General features: G+C 47.9%; 1 protein-coding gene across 1 annotated transcript in view; it reads right to left on the reverse strand.

Moving 5' to 3' along the window:
• The window catches only part of ANO2 (anoctamin 2), a 337,093-nt gene that overhangs the window by 239,061 nt on the left and 76,006 nt on the right, over nt 1–22,026 (reverse strand). The window contains exons 4-6 of the mRNA XM_040234945.1: nt 15,020–15,171; nt 13,869–13,923; nt 10,085–10,136 (exon numbers count right to left, since the gene is read on the reverse strand). Of these exons, the coding sequence (XP_040090879.1) occupies nt 10,085–10,136; nt 13,869–13,923; nt 15,020–15,171 (259 nt within the window). The remainder of the gene's footprint in view (nt 1–10,084; nt 10,137–13,868; nt 13,924–15,019; nt 15,172–22,026) is intronic.

The following is a 22,026-nucleotide window of genomic DNA, read 5'->3' on the forward strand; positions in this document are numbered from 1 at the left end:
CCTTCATTCATGGTGTGATTCAGAGACTATAAAGAGCCTGTAAGCTCTGTGACTCGGGACAGGCTGCCCCGGTCGCTGGCTCCCAGATGGGAGGGATTATATCTCGACAGCTCAAGGACTCTGCCATGTGGGATGTACATTTGGTGTGGGGTAGGAGAGGTGGGGAGGAGCTCGGGGGGAGGCTCTCTGGTACATGCTGGTTTCCCTGGTCTCAAACACGCTTTCTGCCCTGAACCATTCTTTCCAGAGAGGCTGTAGACAGCAGAGTGATGAGGGGGAAATCAGTTCTGGAGGGAACTATGTATGATGTCCAAATGCAAAGTCATCTGCATTTGTACCACTCTGGAGAGAGGACAAGGTTGGCTGGCGAAGTTCCACAACAGAGACTCTTTAAAATTCATGGTTTTCCACCTCCTGTGCCCACTCGGAGCCCCACCACATGCTCGGAGCCTCAGAGGCTCTCAAACAATCCTCCTCCCTCCACTAGCCTCGTCTTCCTCCAACCATGCCGCTCAGATTCCAGGGTCTAGCCAGGGCCCACATAGGAGCAGAGGCTGCTGGGGCGCCCAGCAGAAGTGGCCACTCTTTCAGTGCATTGAGAGCTGAGATCTCAGTGCTGAAGCATCATCCAAGGACCAGTCCTTTCCTGATTTTACATTTCCTCCTTGGCATACACAGAAAACATCAGAAATACCAGTGGGGGGTGGTGGGCTGCTGGAGGGTCGGTAAAGAGATTGTGGGTGGGGGAGGGGTGTCCAGGGTCTGAATGAGCTACAGATCTGTCTTCCTCTCGAGACTACAATTTCCCCCAGAGCATCATTAATCAGTTCAAGAGCCGTAACCACAGCCATAGGAAGCCACCCTACAGTCATCAAGGGGAGGGCTCGCAAGTCGGGAGGGGGCAGGGGGTGGTTCAAAGCAAAAGAGGAGCTGTCAACATGGATAGAAGCTGAAGTATCACAGGCCGGCAGGGCTCCAGCCAGACTGCAAACCTACTCACTGGCCACTCAGTCCTTGCAGTCATGCCCACCCTTTGGTTGCCATGGCAGCAGCATATACCCTGCAGACAATACCAGAAGAGCATGGAAGCTTTCAGCAGGTGTGGAACTCTCCTGCTAATTCAAGGCTTTGCTCAGCGCAATAGCCCAGGGTCTGAGAGCACTGGGCTGAAGACATGCACTCTTGGGTCCTGTGGCCTGAGCCTCAGAAAAGACCTCGAATTGTCGGAGGTCTAAAACTACGCACCCTGCCTCCCAAGGGAAATAAAGCTCCTTGGCACTGAATGCCAGGTTCACTTGTAGAATGCTGTTCACTGCTTCTTTGTTTGTTGTTTAGTCGCTAAGCTGTGTCCAACTCTTTGCAACCCCGTGGACTGTAGCCTGCCAGGTTCCTCTGTCCCTGGGATTTCCCAGGGAAGATACTGGAGTGGGTTGTCATTCTCCTTCTTTGGTAGCCCCTAAAAGTCTGCAAGGTACCTGAGGCCAGGGAGCATGCCCCTCTCACCGGAGTCTCCTGCAGCTCCCACCGCACTCTGGGGAACACAGAAGGGGTCACGGTTGTTACCCGGAAGAGGAAGCAGTCCTGTGGCAGGAGTGATCTCAGGATCTCTTCTTATTTATCACAGGCTTCCACCTTCCCACTACTCCAACCTTCTTTAGCAATCTGTCCCAGGCGGCTCCAAGGTAAAGAATCTGCCTGCCAAGCAGGAGACTTGGGTACCATCCCTGGGTCAGGAAGATCCCCAGAAGAATGAAATGGCAACCCACTCCAGTATTCTTACCTGGAGAATCCCATGGACAGAGGAGCTTGGCGGGCTGCAGTCCACGGGGTTGCAAAGAGTTGGACACAACTAAGCAACTAAACAGCAGCAGCAGCAGCTGATGAAGGAATCTTACACACTGGTTAACTAGTCTGCTTCCTAAGAGAGGAAGCCCAGACCACGTATTTTTTGCCTTGGTGCCAAGATGATTCAGGTCATCAAACCAGAGCTCCACAACGCTGTAACAAACGATGTCTCTGCCTCGCTGCTGTGGGTCTCCCCTTTCTCAGGTGATAACATATGGGCCCTCCCATCAGTGGCTGCTGGGCGGAGGGAGGGGATGGCACACGAAAGGGGAGGAGTGGGGAGGGGAAGAGGCACGTGGAAAAGTAACCACGTATCCACAGTTTCACCCAAAAATGAGCACCACTTTGGCCTCTCAACCACAGACTTCAGACACCAAAAATCTACTCCCAAACAAGCATGGAAATCAGTTTGAAAGAAGAAAATAATCAAACGTTTTCTTTTTTAAAAAAAAAAAGTCTCTGCTTTGAAAATTGAAATTCTGAATTTTTCCCTTTCTTTTCAGATAATTGGTTCCATCATACACCACCCATCTGGCCAGAAACAGCAAAGCTTTCTTCTTCAGGATAGTATCCAAAGGGCTTCCTCCCTGCTCGAGACCCAGGGGGAGAGAGACCCCCTTTTCTGCCCTCTTACTCCCAGAAGTGGGGGGGCCCAAGCAGAAGGACGGATGTTTTCCATTCCCCCTCTCCCCAAAGAGAAGTGGTCCCTCAGCTCACACAAAGCATGGCTCACCAAGGACCTCTTTACTGATCTCCAAAGTCCCTTCAAGTCACCAGCCTCTTCACACCTGTTGCTTAGAACCATAATCCCCCGGGAGAAGGCTCATGTTTTCTCTCTGCCCAAGACTGGCCCGGGCTCTGCTGACCCAGCCAAGCCCAGCAACACCACCTCTCTGCATACACAGGGTCAGGGTCAAGGACCAGAGTAGGGTGGACTCAGACCCTGGGGCTGATACCCAAAAACTCCCTCATAATATAAAACCTGAGCTCTCTCATTTAGCTTCCAAGACATCTCTGGTTTCTTGGGCAGGGAGCACAGTCTATGGTCTGCCTCCCAAAGTGAGAATCTCATGAAATCTTCCAGTGCCACTGGGTGACAGGTATCCTCTGTCCCCCAGCCCTGTCCTCTCCAGGCCAAGCATCGGCGCAGGTACTCAGAGGGATGGCGCTTAATTCCTGAAAACTCATTTGGTTTTGATTCCTTGCCCCCCAGAACCGGGCCTGTTCCCCCGGCGTTCCGCTTTCATCCCTGTACTCTAGCCGGACATAAATCTAAACCAGAGCCCCCCAGACGGTGCATTTAACAGAGACTATATTTACCCATCACCAAATTGTCTTGACGTGTGCTTAATTACTTAAATGCCTTTAATCCCAAGCCTTTTCTTCTAACAAAATATAAACCATCTCAGCTGGATGAATGATAAACCAGATGTTTACAGCACACAACACAGCCTGGCTTCAGTCAAAATAATTGAGACATCGTCTCCCGAGCAGGGAGGGGAGATGCCCAAAGCATACATTTGTTTAAATGCTCTGACACCAATATGTCCATGAATACATAGCTCCATCAAGCTGCTATTTTCTGTCTGTGAACAGGCAACAGTTTCCATGAAAGAACAGAAAAGGTGTTGGTCAAGGAGGTGTGGTCTTCTTTCCATGGTAATGTGCACTTGAAAGGCATTCCAGGATGGGGTGAACTTGCACGGCCTTGACCCTGACCAAGGATCTTATGTTACGTGGATTAGGTGGCACTGTGCCAGGCTGAGCTAAGTTTGTGATGGCTCAAAGCCAACAACAACAACAACATCACAGTCAGCCACCATCCTGAGGACCCCAGACTGACAAGCACACCCAGGCTCTGGATGTGGTGGGTGCATCAGCCCCCATCCCTCACTTCCCAAGTGACAAAGACACAAGGAGTGAGTTGTCTTGGGGAGGTTACAGGAGCTGTTGTTCAGTCGCAAAGTCATATCCGAGTCTTTGTGACCCCATGGACTGAAGCACAGCAGGCAAAGTGTTAGACCATCACCAAATGCCCAACCCTTTTTCAAGGTCAGCTCCCCTCTCTTCTGCTAATTTTTACCCTCTGCCCCTCCTTTCACTGAATAAAAAAAGAAAAACAAAGAAGAGAGAAAATCCAAGAGATGGTACTGCTGGCCAGGACCCTGAAAGGGACTGAATACTGAATGCCCATATAGCAACTGTGAGAAAAAAATCACAAGAAAGATTAAGCCATTCACAGAGAAGACTGGGCTTCGTTTGAAGCTAGGGTCTTCATTAGAGAAGCTAGAGTCAGATCCCCAGAAGGCGAGCACGTGGGCCACTCCTCCCACTCCTGGACACAGGCAGGGTAGGAAGCCTGTAGTCGCTCATGGTGCACTCGTCCTGTCTACCTGTAGAGTCCCTAAGAGGCACCTGGGGAGCAGGTTAAAAACACAGTTTGTGCACCTGGAGGAAAGTCGGTCCCTCTCCGGACCTGACTGGCTCCCACAGAAAGAAGACCATGTTGCTCCTTCCGATCAAAACCTAGGGAATATCAGCGCTTGAAAGAAACTTCGACAACATGGAGGGGTCCTTCCTTGGGTTCAAAGGGGGAGAAACAGGCAAAGTGAGGAAACATGACTTGACCACATGTTGTTGGTTCCACAGCTGGAACTGGTGCTTCCCCAGCCTCTCCCGTCTCTGTCTCCTTTAGAAAGGTACCCTCTCCCCTTCTCCACTGGTTTCTCCCGGGTCCGGCAGGTCAGAAGGAGGTAGGAGCCTCCTCTCCATACGGTCACCTGCTCCCATCCTCAGCCCAGTTCTGTCCATCTCATCACCAGGAACCCCTCTCCTGTCTCCTGGACCCAGAGATGGTAACAGCTCCCCTGTTGCTGATTCTAGGTCACACACTGCCCTGGCATCCCCAACCCCCTACCTGTACCTCTGTAAATGGTCTCTCTGTTGATACTCTTGTCTTGAACAATGCTCATTTGAGTGAGTCTTCTGTTCCTGGTGGGACCCTAACCTGATTCTCTGCAGTGGCTGGCTCCTTTTATGCCTTCTGTATTACTTGCTTTCCCTGCAGGCATCTCTCGTCAGACAGTCACATGGCTTATTCACTCCTCTCAAATGTAAGATCCGCAGGGGCAGGGATCTATCTCTGACGTATGCCCTACTCTAGTCCCCAGGTCTCAAACATGAATGACACACAGCATATGAATAAATATTTGCTGAATGAATGGACATCCCAGTGGGAAAACCTAAGCTTCCACTTTCACTGGAAAATCTTACCCAATAACTTCATCCATTTATTAACTGATTAATTACAAGATAAGTGAAGAAAAGCCAAGAGACTTGGGGTTCAACTGGGCTCCAGATCTCTCACTTTGGACTGGATGTTCATCTCTCTGTTGTGAAAGTAGTTAATATCCATTGAACCTATTCAGCATGGGAGTTCAAAGGATCAAATGAGATAAAGAGTGTGAAAGTGCTTTGCAAAGCATACAAGGACACATGTGCGAGAAATCCTTACCTTGGTTATAGGGAGAAACCTATAGGTCTCTCCTATGTGCAGAGACCTCTTATCTGGTTACCTCAGCTCTCACAACAGAGAACCCAGGAGAAAACATTATCTAGGTCTCTCATGCAGCCCATCCCTCAAGGTCCTGCCCCTAATCACAGCAGAATCTTCCAGACCCTCCTTCAATGCCTTTTCCCCCTCTTTCTATCGCCAGTCCTAATGAGCTGGTTTTTCTGTATCCCAAATAGTAAGGCAAACTTTGAAAAAGCAAAACTCAAGGAGGCAAGTTACCTGAGTCCAGAATTCAAAAAAAATCAGACAGTGGGCAAAACAACTCCAATAACACTTTTATAGTCCTCCAAGAAACATGAATAAATTTATGTTCTCAAGGACTATCCTGAATCGTACATACATTTACATATGCCTTTACAGAGGCTCTGTGTTTGTATCATCTGTATTAGAAAGCAGGGAGTTATATGAGAGACTTTAGAACAATTTCTATATAAAAAGATGGTGCTGAGGACCTTAAGTGCCACCTCACCAAATGTATTCCCTCTCACTTAGGTTCAAGGTCAAATTTGCAACCCAACTGCAGAAACGAGAGGGCCGTATGGTTTGAATATGTGTATTCTATTTTTTCCTCCTAGTTTCAACATTCCATTTTAATTTGTGCTTTTCCTGGTTCTTATTTTTTAATTTATTATTGATATTAGGCTGCTTTATTGTTTTTCTTGTATGCTACCTCTGAAATTTTGTGGAACAAGACAGGAATATAAGTAAATCAACACATACACCCTGCATGTAGTATAATGCTCTGCAAAAGTAGGCATTCAGAAAAACATACTTTCTACAAAGAAGATGACAATACCAGCTGAATGGAAGTATGTCTGAATTATTATCATCTTTAGTCTTATTTTTCCATCTTCTATGAAGATTTCTGATCTTTATCATCTTTTCCATCTCCTAATCTCTACTGTAATTGAGGACAATGGTGGAGGGAATAAAGCTTTGTAAACTGGTCACAAAAGTAATGGTAAATGCCACATAAAGGGTAAATCGGAGGCTGAAAGGTCAATGAAAATACCTTGGAAAACAATTCCACGCACGATCCCATTCTTCCTTTTTCTTTTACTTTTATGAGGCAAACCTCCTCTGGAGGAAATCTAAGCCAGTTCTAGCCCATTTGCGTTTCTCTATAAAACCAGAGAGAAGGGCAATAAAATCAAAATTGACCCACGGCTCAAAGGTCCGCATTATCCTGAGGACTCACAATGTTATCACATTCCTCTTTCTTTCTGAACTTCTGAGTAAGATGGTAAGCCAGCCAAAAAGCTGAAAGGGTGCTCGATTTTCTCAGGCAGAAGTCAAAGAACCCGAGAATTGGCCTTCAGCATCCTCCTCTGCTGAGAAACACAGTTCAGTCACACGTCCCTTGTTAGGAGCTAATAAATCTTCAGTGACTACCGTGGGAGCAGCAGCACGTGAAGACTCATCCAGACTCCACGCCTAGTCCTCTGCATCCGGATTGCAGCAGAGACAGGACCAGAGTGAGGGAACCCAAGTTCTTGTCCCAGTTCTGACCGTGTCTCAGTATGTGACCTTGAACGAGCCCTTCATCCTGTCCCTTTGGAAACTAGAGATAATTCCTGACCCATCAGCTTTCCCAGGCACCCATGAAACTAACACTAGACAACATTTTGGGGCCATGCCCCGCAGCATGCGGGGTCTTAGTTCCCCAGCCAGGGACTGAGCCTGCACTCCCTGTATTGAAACTCAGAGTCTTAACCACTGGACCACCAGGGAAGTCCTAACACTAGATAAATTATGATGATACTTAGATGCATCCATGGGAGTTGGCTGCTCTGAATCTGTGTTCCTTTTGCCCTCTCTGTACAGTTCTAATATCATACCTACCTGATCATCTTATAATTATCTATTTACATGTTTGTCCACATGGCTAAACCAAGAGGCCCATGAGGATAGAAATTAGGTCAAATTCATTTGCCATCTCTCAGTTTCTAAAACATTATTTGACACTGAGCAGGCACTTAATAAATGGTTTCTAAATGTCAAAAAAGAAAGAAATTGTTGAAAACTATTCAACGACAAAATGCTTAAGATGTCTGACTTTGTGGCATCACACACACACACACCCAGATCCTCAAAGATGGGAAATATATATATAAAAACTTGCTGTCATAACTCTAATGACCTTTCAACAATCTAGAGACTGCCCACAAAATAAACTTCAGTTTTTAAGGACTTTCCAGGTTACAAAACAAACAGTTTTCCATCCAATCTTTACAAAAACTTTGCAAGACAGATCATTCTCACCCCAATTTACCTAAAAGGGAGAACTGAGTTGGAGAGAATTGAAGTCATTTGTCCACAAACACCCATCACTGGGAACTCACCAGTTAACTGCTGTGAAACCAGCCGGCTGGGCACGTTTAATTAGTTCAATAAAGCAAGTCAACTGAGTGGAACACGCAGGGCAGCCATCCAGGTGCACTTGGGGATAAAAGACGACCCAGACACATCTCAAGGACTGTCTTGGGAGTCTAAGCCACAGAAAATAGTCATCGAGAAAGACACGAAACTTGATGGGAGTTCCAAGGAAAGAGGATACAGGATGAACCGGGCCACAGAGATGTTCGGTCTGGAGGGTGGGCCCAGGTGAGACGTAGGGTAGGAATTCCAGCAAAGGGAACAGAAAAAGTAAAACCAGAGGGTAGTCGTGTTAACAGGCAGAGAAGCGGGAGAGACAGAGAGGGAAAAAGAGGAAAGAGATGAAAATGGACATAGCGAGACACTGATTTCAAGGTTCTGGGAACATCTCAGCGGAGGTATCTAGCCAGTCGCTATAAACATGGGTGTGGAATGGGAGAGAGGAGAAATAGGAATTCAAGGCTGTAAGAATCCTGTTCAGAGTAAGAATGAAAAGGCCAAAGAATGAGGAGAAGACAACCTTGAAAACGGGGGAGGAGGGAGAGGAAGCAGAGTGCGGTCCAGGAGGAAGAAACAGAAGGACAGGTATTAGTGGACCAGTGGCCCCTCCCTGGATCTCAGCTGCCAGAAGATGGAGGGTCAGTGCACAGGCCTTCATTCAGTAAATGCAGGAAGATGAAGGAGCAGGAAAAGGCCATGAAATGCAGGCAGTAAAAAATCACCTGTGACACCCAAAGAAGCAATCTTGGTCCAGCCAAGGAGGATGTAAGGCAAGTTAATACAAGTGAAGAGTGAACTGGATTAGAAATGATGGCAAATTCCAGGACTTTGACAGTGAAAGTGAAAGTCACTCAGTCGTGTCTGACTCTTTGCGACCCCATGGACTATACAGTCCGTGGAATTCTCCAGGCCAGGATACTAGAGTGGGTAGTCTTTCCCTTCTCCAGCAGATCTTCCCAACCCAAGGACCAAACCCAGGTCTCCCACATTGCAGGCGGATTCTTTACCATCTGAGCCACAAGGGAAGCCCAAGAATACTGGAGTGGGTAGCCTATCCCTTATCCAGGGGACCTTCCCAACCCAGGAATTGAACCAGGGTCTCCTGCATTGCAGACAGATTCTTTACCAACTGAGCTAAGTGATGGCAAATTCCAGGACTTTGACAGAGGCCACAAGAAAACACAAGACACATCTTCTGATCTCTTGCTGCCTCTGGTGGTCCTCAGTTATTGTCGTTGTTCAGTTGCTAAATCATGCTAAGTCACAAAGTCTCTGCAACACCATGGACGGCAGCATGCCAGGCTTCCCTGTCTTCCACTGTCTCCCAGAGTTTGCTCAAACTCATGCCATCCAACCATCTCATCCTCTGTTGTCCCCTTCTCCTCCTGCCCTCAGTCTTTCGCAGCATCAGGGTCTTTTTCAATGAGTTGGCTCTTTGCATCAGGTGGTCAAAGTGTTGGAGCTTCAGCTTCAGCATCAGTCCTTTCAGTGAATATTCAAGGTTGATTTCCTTTAGGATTGACTGGTTTGATCTGGCTGCCTACTTTATTATTCTCTAGACTTTTCTCTAAATGACTCTTTTCAACTCAAAGCTGCCTCAAAAGTGAAAGGTCTACCACCTCAGAGTGACAAGTGTTCTGAGGGATGAGTAACAGCAGCCCCTTTGGAAAGAGCCTCCCACCTGCAGGGGGCCCGTATAGAGAGGACACCTGAGCATGGATGTAAATTCATGGTGTCACCCCACCACCACCTGTGTCCCTTCCATCACCCACCAGTGTCCCGACTGCCTACCTGGTACCCAAATGCTGGGGGTCCTGTTTCAAACACAAACACCTCCAGATTCAAAAACCAAACCACAAGGTAAACAGGGTCAGTCAGCCATGGTGACAAGGATGCTGAACTCAGAAGAGGCATCTTCAGACTGATCCGCCCTCCCTGGTGGTTAGTTTCTTTAAACATCAAGGCAGAGTCTTCGACTAAAAGGCCACTGAGATGTCTTTCTTCTCAAAAATGAATAAAAACCAGCCATGATTTGGGCAGTTATTAAAACATTTTGGAGATAGTGAAAAGAAAGTGGCTGAACTTGGGGTCAAGTGGAAGGTGTCTGCACAGGTTCAGGGAAAGGAGAGGAAGGACAGAGACCCGGGGTGAAGGCTGGGGGGCAGCCCCAGCCCCATGAGAAACGGGACCCCCTCTACACCCGGGGGCAGGTGGGGCGCCCCCTCCATCATCTGTTGAAAGGATGCCCTGGCCCCCCATCAGCACGGCCCGCAGTGGGAGGGTCCTTACCCATCGTGTTGTTGGCTCGAGAGCAGGTTGTGCGCTTCAGGATCTCATGCACCTGAAACAGACAAAAGCGAGGCTGTGAGCACCTGTGCTGCAGCCCCAGCCCAGTGTGTGTGTGTGTGTGGAGGGCGGGGGGCGGTACCCAGGCAGGTGCCAGCTCACAGACTCCCGGTCAAGCTCATTCAAACAGAGCATCTAACCTCCTCACATACACGCCCCAGCTTGCCCCGCCTCCCAAAAAATGAAGAAAAGGCTGTATGTTGACTGAAGTTACAGGAGGGAAGGGGACCCCAGACCCACACCCCTCTGCAAGGGCTTGGGAGGACACTTGGAGGGTGGGGAGAGGCAAGGAGGAGGGGTGCCCTCCCTCCCAGCCCCAACAGTGCCTTGCTGCTGAGGGGTCCTGGGCAAGCTCCGGGTGGGTCCTGAGGGCCCGTGGTCCCCTCTGTAACAGAGCTGTCTCTCGGAGATGTTGGGGGGAACCATGAAAGTGCTTTGGGAATTGGAAAGGGTCCCCCTACGTCTTGGTCACTGGGAGTATTACTTCTCTGCTTTTTGCCTGAGCATCTTGCCTCCCCAGGCAGAGTAGGTCTCCCAGGTCCTCAAGACTCCACGTCTCAGAAAGCACCTTGGGCACATAGCAGATGGCTGCCCAAGGACCACTGCTCATTAACAGATCAACAGTCCCTGAGTGGGGAGCTTGCATGGACCCTGTCGCTCACTGTGAGGGCAGAGTGCTGAGAGCGTCCGTGCCAAGGAAGCCCAGGGGGCAGCATAAACCTACTGGCCAACCAGTGCCCTCCAGCGGGTCCCAAGCCTGTGCCCAGCTCTAAGGAGATGCCAGGGACAGAACTCTGTGCTGGGACATGTGACTGGCCTGCCCAGACGGCCACAGGGAAGAGGGCACAAGGAGACGGGCCTAAGGAGATGTGGGCAAGATCCTCAGACCAAAGTCCGGGTCAGAGCAGACCCCAAGACAAACCTCAAGCCTCTTTCTCCCTCTGTCACAGAGTGGAGTAGACTGGGGAATGAGCAGGAGAGGAAGGAAGACGCCTCCAGGATGAAAAAAGATGTGTTACTCCATCACCATTCACACTCCCACATTCCAGCCACAGACCAGAAGGACTGGAAAATAAATGACTTCCAGCAGAATGGGGCCCAAGAATGTTTAATTCACTTATAGCACGGTGCCGTATTCAACAGCAATAATAATTAGGAACAGCATTTATATGGCAGTCCATTATTTTACAAGCACTTTGCAATTATCGGGTAATTTCCATGACTCCCTATAACTTCCCCCCCAAGACGTGGGACCTGAGCCGTGGTGAGAGTTAAACTGCTTGTAACAGCATCAATCAGGACAATGGGAGGTTCATGCTTTTTTCCATAGGCAGATAAAAGAAATCATATGCCCGTTTTAAATCTTCTAGAACACCAGGGAACTGGAGTGTTTTCCTGCCCATTCTGCAGGCAGAGTCAAGGCTATGTTTTCAGCATGACTTAGAAATGTTCTGTAGCTTCCTGCAATCCTCGGTCCTTTCTCACCCTGCTCATCACCCTGCTGACATGGAAGCCCCTCTAAGTTGTTGCTGTCGTTCAGTCCCTAAGTTGGGTCCGACTCCTTGCGACTACAGCACGCCAGGCTTCCCTGTCCATGGACGACAGCACGCCAGGCTCCCCTGTCCTTCACTATCTCCCTGAGTTTGCTCAAATTCATGTCCATTGAATTGGTGATACTATCTAACCATCTCGTCTTCTGCCCCCCTCTTCTCCTCTTGCCCTCAATCTTTCCCAGCCTCAGGGTCTTTTCCAATGAGCCGGCTGTCTGCATCAGGTGACAAGGACTGGAGCTTCAGCTTCAGCATCAGTCCTTCCAGTGAATATTCAGGGTTGATTTTCTTTAGGATTGACTGGTTTGATCTCCTTGCTGTCCAAGGGACTCTCAAGAGTCTTCTCGAGCACCACAATTCGAAAGTATCAATTCTTTGGTGCTCAGCCTTCTTTATGGTCCAACTCCCACATCTGTACATGACTACTGGCAAAACCACAGCTTTAACTAGATGGACCTTTGTTGGCAAAATGATGCTTTGTAATACGCTATCTAGGACTGTTACAGCTTTTCTTCCAAGGAGCAAAAGTCTTTTAATTTTGTGGCTGCAGTCACTGTCTGCAGTGATTTGGGAACCCAAGAAATTAAAATCTGTCACTGTTTCCAATTTTTCCTTATCTATGCCTTGAAGTGATAGGACCGGATGCCATGATCTTCATTTTTTGAATGTTGAGTTTTAAGCTAGATTTTTCACTCTCCTCTTTCACCTTCATCAAGAGACTCTTTAGTTCCTCTTTACTTTCTGCCATTACAGCGGTATCACCTGCGTATGTGAGGTTGCTGATATTTCTCCTGGCAATCTTGACTCCAGCTTGTGATTCAATCAACCTAGCATTATTTTGCATGATGTACTTTGCACATAAGTTAAATAAGCAGGGTGACAATATATAGCCTCGATATACTCCTTTCCCAGGTTTGAACCAGTCAGTTGTTCGATACAAGGCTCACCCTTATTTCTCCTCCTTATCTGAAACCTAAGTCCTTCCTGAGGGAAACACAATGCTGTGTTTCCACAGTGACCAGCATTCCTGGGGCCCATCTTTCTCTCTCCTCTTCTGTCCGTAGGCTGGATGCTCTCCAGGTGGGTAGAGGACAAACATATAGTGAACAGAGATGCCCTACAGCTCAGACTGGGGCCGCAGGGTCCAGGCCCTAGGCAGATTTTCATTAGAATCAACCATCCTGCAAAATCCAGAACCCTGGCTTTGAAAGGGAAAAAGGCAGTAGAAGAGCACTGGGAAATTTAGGGCATGCATGTATCCCACCTGCCCTCTAGACCCTGTGCAAACCCCCCCAGCAATTACCACGGCATCCAGCCTCACTGCCCTCAACACAGCTCACCAGTTAGCCCCCATGATCATCCGCGCTATACTTATTTATGGTTTGATTTTATTATATTTCATTGGATAGACTAGAAAATTTCAGGAAAGCATCATTTTGCATACATAGAGGAAATAAATTAACTTCTGTTGTTTCCTAACATTTCCTGGGGTTTTTGTTCGTTTGTTGGTTGGTTGGTTGGTTGTAGTTGTTGCTGTGCAGTCTTGCCTGTCCTGTCGCTTCTGAGACTTTCAGAATATGTATTTCAAATATTTAAATAGTTTAATAAAGCAACAAAAAAAGACAGTAGAAGAACGGCTATCATCATGAATGTTGGCTTCTATTGAACAGGCTGGTAATTGTGTCCTTGGACAAACAGGCCAGCTCTAACATTCTCTGACACATCAAATGCCCAGGACCCTTTGAGGATGAAAGAAAGAGTCACAGAGACTCAGCAGTGAGCACTTCTTTGGACACCAACTATATGCCTGAATTTTTTTAATTCATTACATCGTAGAGCCTCAGTCTCCTCAACTGTCAAGCAAGGGAGTCACCTGACTAGCCGAAAGTCCCTCCACCCCTGGCCCCAAGCTCTGATAGTCCCTGCTTTTATGATTCCAAGAAAGGCCCAGGTGGGAGAACCATAAAGAGGAGATATCCTTCACAACCTGAGACTATTTCACCACTGAGATTGGGAATCTCCTGAATTCTCCTCCCCACTGCTAGGCAACTCCAAGCAAAGGATGATGGGAGGCAGCAGGGATGGAGAGAGGTGCCCTGTCAAAGGGGACTCAGGCTTCCCCACCCCTCCCGAGCCCAGCAGAACTGGTTAAGCACTTGGTTAGCTGGTTTACTTACAATGCGACTACGGGTGGCATTATCAAAGAAGGTGTCCTTGTCCCGGATGTTGTACCTGCAGACACCAAGAAAGCCTGTCAATGCATTCCGTTATCCTGGGACCTCTTGTCACCCCGGGCCCAGGGCAAGCCTCTAGAAAACAACATAGCTAGATGGGTAAGACACAGAAACACACACACACTCACACATACTTACAATGTTTACACTCTTTCCGACCCAGTAATTCTGAAAACTTGTCATAGAAATGTATCATTAGGAAAACAAACTCAACAGAAGGGAAGAAGTTCCCTACATTAAAACATTCCTTTCAAAGTTACTTATAACAAAGATTATGGGGGGAATATGCAATTTCAAAACCTAAAGGATAGATTAGCATGCAGCTGTTTGAAAATTATAATTATGAAAACTTTAAAATACTGCAGAAACATTTAAACTATGCTATGAAAATATTACACGATGATAAGTTTTAAAAAGAAAAGTAGGTTAAAAGGGTTCCCATATATGGACAAAGTTTAAAAAAAAAAAACAGCAAATAAGGATACAGTTTCTGGATGTTGGGGTTATAACTGGTTTTCAAATTTTCATTTAATATTGTCCCTGTTGTCAGAAAAATCATGATACCAAACTCCTAATTATGCAAAACCTGTGTCTGTTCTAAACTTCAAATGTTGACCTTGCACTCAAAAAAAACACAAAAACCCACCCCTGTGACTGTGCTTAGGGCACTGCGCTGGAGGGAACACAGATGCCTGAAGCATGCCCCCACCCCGGGAGCCCAGGCACTGCGGTGTGTTTCTATCACTAATGCAGAGTAGAATGTGAGCACTTGTAGACCACTGCTATGAAAACTCAAGAGATGGACAGCATGTTTTCACTGGGTGTTAAGAACTGGTCTTGAAGGAACCCAGAAGCTGAGTGATGGAGATGTGTGGGAGGAGGTACGTCAGATGCCCAGGCAGATGTGGACGAAGGGCCCAGGGAAGGGAGCAAGAACAGCCGGCTGGGAAGTCAACATGCCAGCCCCAGTTTAGCCATTTAAGGCAGTGTAACCTTGGACAGACCTGGAACCTTGGCTTCCTCTCTATTATAGAAGGATGGTTATATCTGGATGGCCGCTTCACGGCCCGGCCCCCACAGCCCCCGCTACTCACAGGTACATTTTCTCCCTGGAGAACGGGTACGAGAGGTTCTTCATCCTGCTGTTACTGTGCTCGGGCACTCGAGGCTTCAGGGGCGCACTCAGCTTGTGCAGAATCTTGTTGAATGTCTTTGCAATGCTGCCTTGTGACTTGATCTCGTACATCTGTGAAGGCAAAGCTACCAGTGAGAGGGGAAGGCCACATCCGACACTCAGAGGAGCAGGACTCGCAGCCAGGGCCGCACGTGGCTCAGATCCCTCGTAAGGGACACTCGGTGGAAAGGACAAGCCAGGGAAAGCAGGCAGGGTCCTGCCCTTCCTCCACTGCTCTCACACAGGGGTGAATACTCTCAACTATTTGCATGGAAGGAGGTGACCTTTGCAGGAGAGGAGGACCGCAGTGAGGGGTCCAAACCTCCTATACGGCTTCATTACATCATCACAGGAGGCCTACTGTGTGATGTCATCGTGTGTATGTGTGTAGATGTGTGTCCAGTGGCTCAGTCATGACTGACTCTTTGCGACCCTATGTGGCCAGACTCCTCTGTCCACGGGATCTCCCTGGCGAGAATACTGGACTGGGTTGCTATGCCCTCCTCCAGGGGATCTTCCCAACCCAAGCACAGACCCCGAGTCTCCTGGATCTCCTGCTTTCGCAGGTGGATTCTTTAGCCCTAGTGCCACCTAGAAAGCCCATGATGTCACCATACTAAGCACTTTCCCAAAGTGAGCTACAACACACACTGCACCCAGCTGGGTGGATAGTCTTACTCTCCTGTTATGATGGGGAAATTAAGGCTCAGAAAGGTGAGAAGAGTGAACAAAGGTCACACAGATGGTAACTGGGTGACTGTGTAGGTTTAACGCTTGTCAATCCAACCTCAAGTCTGTACCCTACAACTAGACCACGCCCCTGTGTGATCATCCAGCATCACTTCTCTTGTGTTCCTCTTAGTAATGAGTCTGCTTTCAAAGTACTGAACACCTAATGCATGCTTTACTCAAGCACCTTCTTGAGTAAAGAAGTACCTTTCTTGAGTAAAGCACAGCGTTAGTACCAAGATAATCACTATAGAGCCTATAGTATTAGCTGCTCAGTCGTGTCCGACCCTTTGCAACCCCATGGACTGTAGTCTGCCAGGTTCCTCTGTCCATGGAATTCTCTGGGCAAGAACACTGGAGTGGGTTGCCATTCCCTTCTCCAGGGGATCTTCAGGACCCAGGGATCGAACCTGGGTCTTCTGCTTGCAGGCAGATTCTTTACCATCTGAGCCACCAGGGAAGTCCACAGAACCTATAGTTTCCTATAATGCATAGAGTATGCTTGCCTACAGTATAGCATCTGGTCTTTCTAATTCACAGATGCTGTCACTGAGACACAGAGATTGTACTCTTCATAGCAAAGCTTTGATGGATTAACATTAACCACAAATTTTTTACACAAGCTCTCCTTCCAAGGGGGCTTCCCAGATGGCGCTAGTGGTAAAGAACCCAGACGCAGGTTCGATCTCTGGGTTGATCTCTGGACTAAGCTGGATTGAATTTGTCCTGTTGCAGGGGATGACCAGAACAAGAGCCACACTCAGATCCTACGACCTGAAAGGAAGCCAATTGTCTTCTCTTTCATGATATCCTCAAGTTGCTTAAATCTCAAGCGGCAGTAAAACATGTATGAAGCACTTGTAAGATTGATAGAGACAAATGCCACAGAAGGGGCACAAAATGGTTCAAAGGTTCGAATGGAGGAGACAGCAAGTCCAGCTGAGGGATCAGGAAAGTGCTTCACAGAAGGAGCAGCATTTCTGCTGGACTTGAGCAGAAAGGGCACCTTCCTTTTTCTTTTTGTTCTCTAATGAAATCATGATAATTTGGGGCAATGAGAGAACCTCCCCAATCTAACAACTAAACATAAGCCCGGTTTATTTATCTCTTCTAATACTTTTTTTCTATGTGTTTTAATTTCAATTACAAAATTAACAAAGTTCAAGTAAACAAGAAAACCAAGATCAGGGACTTCCTTGGTGGTCCAGGGGCTGCTCTTCCACTACAGGGGCACGGGCTCAATCCCAGGCCAGGGAACTAAGATTCCTCATACACTGAGGTACAGTCAAGGACAAAAAAAAAAAAAAAAAAACAGAAAAAAAAGGGGAAAAAAAGAAACAAAAATCGTAAAGTGTATTAACTAATGCTAACAGCTTCCTTTCACTTTCAACCTCACTCCAGAGGAAACCTTTATCAACAATTTGGAGTATGTTTTATATACTCCATATATATATATATATCTTTCTAACACACCTGTGATGGCATTTAACATGTTATCCTACAATTTGCTTTTCATGTGCAGCAATGTATCTGAGACACATATCTTCCCAGGTCAGTCCATGAAGACATCATACTACAGAGCAGACACACGTTCTAATTTGTTGAGTTCCTTCCCTAGAGATAGGCATTTATTGTAGCCTCCACACTTGCTTTGACCATACTTCTATTAACTTTACCTTACAAATACTTTTAATGAATAAGGCTTGAACAAATATTGGCAAAGACATTCCAAGCAAACACAAAAGCAGGGAAGTTCAAACTGGATTTAAGAAGGGTTAGAAACAGCTTGGGTCTTAGAAAATACCCTGATGCTGGGAAAGCCTGAAGGCAAAAGGAGAAGGGGGTGGCAGAGGATGAGGTAGTGGATGGCACCAGCAACTCAGTGAGTCTGAGCAAACTCCAGGAGATACTGAAGGACAGGGAAGCCTGGCGTGCTTCAGTCCATGGGATCACAAAGAGTTGCACACCACTTAGCGACTGAACAACAACAATAAGACCAGCCTGGTTCTTGGGCCCTCGGGGCTCTGATGGAGGAGTCGTGACTGTCACAGCAGAAAGGCACATGAAGGCCAGTGTGTGCAGCGGAGGGTGAGGTGGGGCTGGAAGTGCCAAGAAGTGCTAACCTTGGTTACTATAGCAACACTGTTATGGTTTTGGTTTCTTTGTTTACTAGAACTGTGTTCATTGTGCTGCCGTTGTTCAGTCGCTCAGTCGTGTCTGACTCTTTGCAACCCCATGGACTGTACCATGCCAGGTTTCCCTGTCCTTCACCATCTCCCGGAGTTTGCTCAAATGCACATCCAGTTGAGTCAACGATGCTATCTAACCATCTCATCCTCTGCTGCCCTCTTCTCCTTTTTGCTTTGCTCTTACAATAAAAACCAAAATTTTCACCACAGCCCATGGGGCCCTGTAGAAGTCTTCACTTTTTTTTTTTTCTGCCCCATGATTCAGAGCTCACCGCACCCAGCCACTGGTCTCGTGAAGCATTTTTAGCAATCTGCACCCTTTGTCTCCTCCCTCCCCATCACCAACTTCTGTTCACACTTGAGTTCTCACTCAATTGTCACTTCCTTGGGGAGGTCTTTCCTGGCTTCCAGACAAGGTCAAGTCCCATCTTCATAGCATTTTGTGAGCCCAAATGCCTCTCCTTCACAGTGCTTATCACAGTTGTGATTTTAAACTTATTGGAATGATTATTTGACTCATGCCCAGTCGCCCTGCCAGACAATCTTGATGAAGGCAGGACACTGTTCAAACCATCCCCATGGTTAAATGAATGAACAAATGAATGATAAATCTCCAGGGACCCAGCATTGATGACAGGAGTGGCTACCACTCAAGGGGCCCATGCTGGGGACAGGACAGTCATAAGGTAATAGGCCTTGGTAGGAAGAAACCAGGCTGGAGAATAAAGCCACAGCCCAAAGTCCCTGGCCGGCTGAAAGGTTACCCACCAGCTGCAAAGGCTCACGGGAGCCAAGCCTCAGCAGAGGCTAGGACAGCCTGTACTTGGGAATTAATAACCCAACACCTGCCCTAGCACCATCTGGCAGATGGTTAGCTGAGCACCTCCAAGATGGTCTTGACCTCCTCTTGGCAGTGGATCCAGAAAAGCTCCCTAGAGAATGGGGCTAAAGAGAATGTGGCCTGTGGCATGTCTCTGGAGGAACCAGGAATGGGTCCAGGATAAATTCTGCCTGTTCCTGGATGGGGAAATGGGCGCTTCGTGCATGCATGCTAAGTCACTCCAGTTGTGTCCAACTCTGCACGACCCCATGGACTATAGCCAGCTGGGCTCCTCTGTCCATGGGACTCTCCAGGCAAGAATACTAGAGTGGGCTGCCATGCCTTCCTCCAGGGGATCTTCCTGACCCAGGGATCAAACCCACATCTCCTGCAGTTCATGCATTGGCAGGCAGGTGCTTTACCCCAGCACCATCTGGGAAGCCCCAGTGGGTGCTCCAAATCCTTGCAAATAGCATCATGCACCTCCAAGAGAAATGTAAATGGTTTTGAAGGCCAGGGTCAAGGTGACCTCCACCCCACAGCCCTGCTGCAGGACCTACATACACGCCTGGGCAGGTACCTTGGCCCACTTCCCAGACTGCAGAGATGCTCGGGGATGCAGCTTAGCACAGGTTCATAGTCAGACACAGTGGGCAGCCCCAAGCACAATACCATGGGTGCTAAGCTTGGAGGACAAAGCATCTGCTTCTTCCCCTCGTCACTTTGCACGTGTTGTCCCTATTCCTGGAGTTCCTCCCCTCCCGCTCCACCTGGCCACCCTACTTCTCCTTCTCCAGCTGGTTCAAGTACCAGCTTTCTCAGAAACCTTCCCTAGAATCCTATGAATAAATACTGCATTCTAATGTCGGCCACACTTTTTTCTAACTCGTGGTTCACTCGTCTGTCTCCCCAGCAGACTGTGGGTGTCTGAGGAGCATGCCCTGCTTGCCTGGCACACAGGAGGAGCACAATAATGTCTAGAGAGTGAATAACCTGGGTCCTGACCATTGCTGACACTAATGAGCTGTGTAACTCTGGGCAAGGTGCTTTCCTTCTCAGAGCCCTCATCTCTAAACAGAGAATTAGGGAACTTCCACTTCCCACTATGACAGACAAACAGGGTGCAGATTTACCCCAGCTGAGCCAACCAAAATACTCAGACTAAAAAACATGAAACAGTGGTTGCTGTGGTTGGAATGTTTCTGTTTCCACAAAATTCCTATCCTGAGTCTTAATGTCCAGTGATGGTTATTGGAGGGTGGAGCCTTTAGGAGGTGATTAGGGTCATGAGGGTGGAGTCCTCGTGAACTGGATTAGTGCCCTTCTAAAACAGACCCCACAGAGCTCCCAGCCCCTTCCTCCATGTGAGGACAAAGCAAGGAGGTGTGAGCTATGAACCAGGAAGGGTTCATACCCTTCATACCACCATGCTGATACCCTGGTCTCAGACTTTCAGTCTCCAGAACTAGGTGAAGTAAAGTCCTGTAGTTCATAAGCCCCCCAGTCTGTGATATTTTGGTGGTTATTGTTCAGTTGTTCAGTCATGTCCAACTCTTTGTGATCCCATGGATGGCAGCACACCAGGCTTCCCTGTCCTTCACCATCTCCCAGAGTTTGCTCCAACTCATGTCCATTGAGTCAGTGATGCCATCCAACCATCTTATCATCTGTGTTGCCCCTTTTTCTCCTGCCCTCCATCTCTCCCAGTATCAGGGTTTTTTCCAGTGAGTTGGCTCTTCCCATCAGGTGGCCAAAGTATTGGCACATCAGCTTCAGCCTCAGTCCTTTCAGTGAATATTCAGGGTTGATTTCCTTTAGGATTGAGTGGTTTGATCCCCCTGGTATTATGTTGGAGCACCCCAAGAAGACTAAGACAGCAGTTTTCAAGATACCAGACCTTGGGCAGCAACGACTTCCTGAGAGAAGGAAAGAGGATGAGTCCTGGGCCTGCTGCAGCTCACTGTCCAGAGAAAGGTACAGGGATGCAGGGCAGGAATGGCAAACAGGTGGAGCCCAGCACACTCCCTGGGCTGAGGCTAGGCAGTAGGTCAGGGGAGACCAGAGCAACCAGAGCTCCCAGGACAGAGCAGCCAAGGGAGAGAGTTTCGTGAAGAATCCTAGACAGTCCTCCTGAGAAGCTGCCGGACACTAGAGAAAAGCCATCTGCAAGGCTGGGAACAGCCCCTCTTCCCACCAGCCTGGATGGAAAGCTCACCATTCAAGGGGCATCGTGGCAGAGTCCTGGGGTCCGCTCAGCAGTGGGGATAATTAGCCCAAGGCTGAGCACCTCTCCTAATCCACTTCACAGATTATAAAAGACAGAATTTGACTAAATGGCTTTTAAAGTACCGCCCAGGTCTAACCTTCTATGGTTCTAGTAGCAAGAATACACGGAAGAACTGTACAAAGAAGGTCTTCACGACCCAGATAGTCATGATGGTGTGATCACTCATCTAGAACCAGACATCCTGGAATGTGAAGTCAAGTGGGCCTTAGAAAACATCACTACGAACAAAGCTAGTAGAGGTGATGGAATTCCAGTTGAGCTGTTTCAAATCCTGAAAGATGATGCTGAGAAGGTGCTGCACTCAATATGCCAGCAAATTTGGAAAACTCAGCAGTGGCCACAAGACTGGAAAAGGTCAGTTTTCATTCCAATCCCAAAGAAAGGCAATCCCAAAGAATGCTCAAACCACCGCACAGTTGCACTCATCTCACATGCTAGTAAAGTAATACTCAAAATTCTCCAAGCCAGGCTTCAGCAATACGTGAACCATGAACTCCCTGACATTCAAGCTGGTTTTAGAAAAGGCAGAGGAACCAGAGATCAAATTGCCAACATCTGCTGGATCATGGAAAAAGCAAGAGAGTTCCAGAAAAACATCTATTTCTTCTTTATTGGCTATGCCAAAGCCCTTGACTGTGTGGATCACAATAAACTGTGGAAAATTCTGAAAGGGATGGGAATACCAGACCACCTGACCTGCCTCTTGAGAAATCTGTATGCAGGTCAGGAAGCAACAGTTAGAACTGGACATGGAACAACAGACTGGTTCCAAATAGGAAAAGGAGTATGTCAAGGCTGTATATTGTCACCCTGCTTATTTAACTTACATGCAGAGTACATCATGAGAAACGTTGGACTGGAAGAAACACAAGCTGGAATCAAGATTGCTGGGAGAAATATCA

This window comes from Oryx dammah, unplaced genomic scaffold (genome assembly GCF_014754425.2).
Source record: "Oryx dammah isolate SB20612 unplaced genomic scaffold, SCBI_Odam_1.1 HiC_scaffold_29, whole genome shotgun sequence".
Classification (NCBI taxonomy): Eukaryota; Metazoa; Chordata; class Mammalia; order Artiodactyla; family Bovidae; genus Oryx; species Oryx dammah.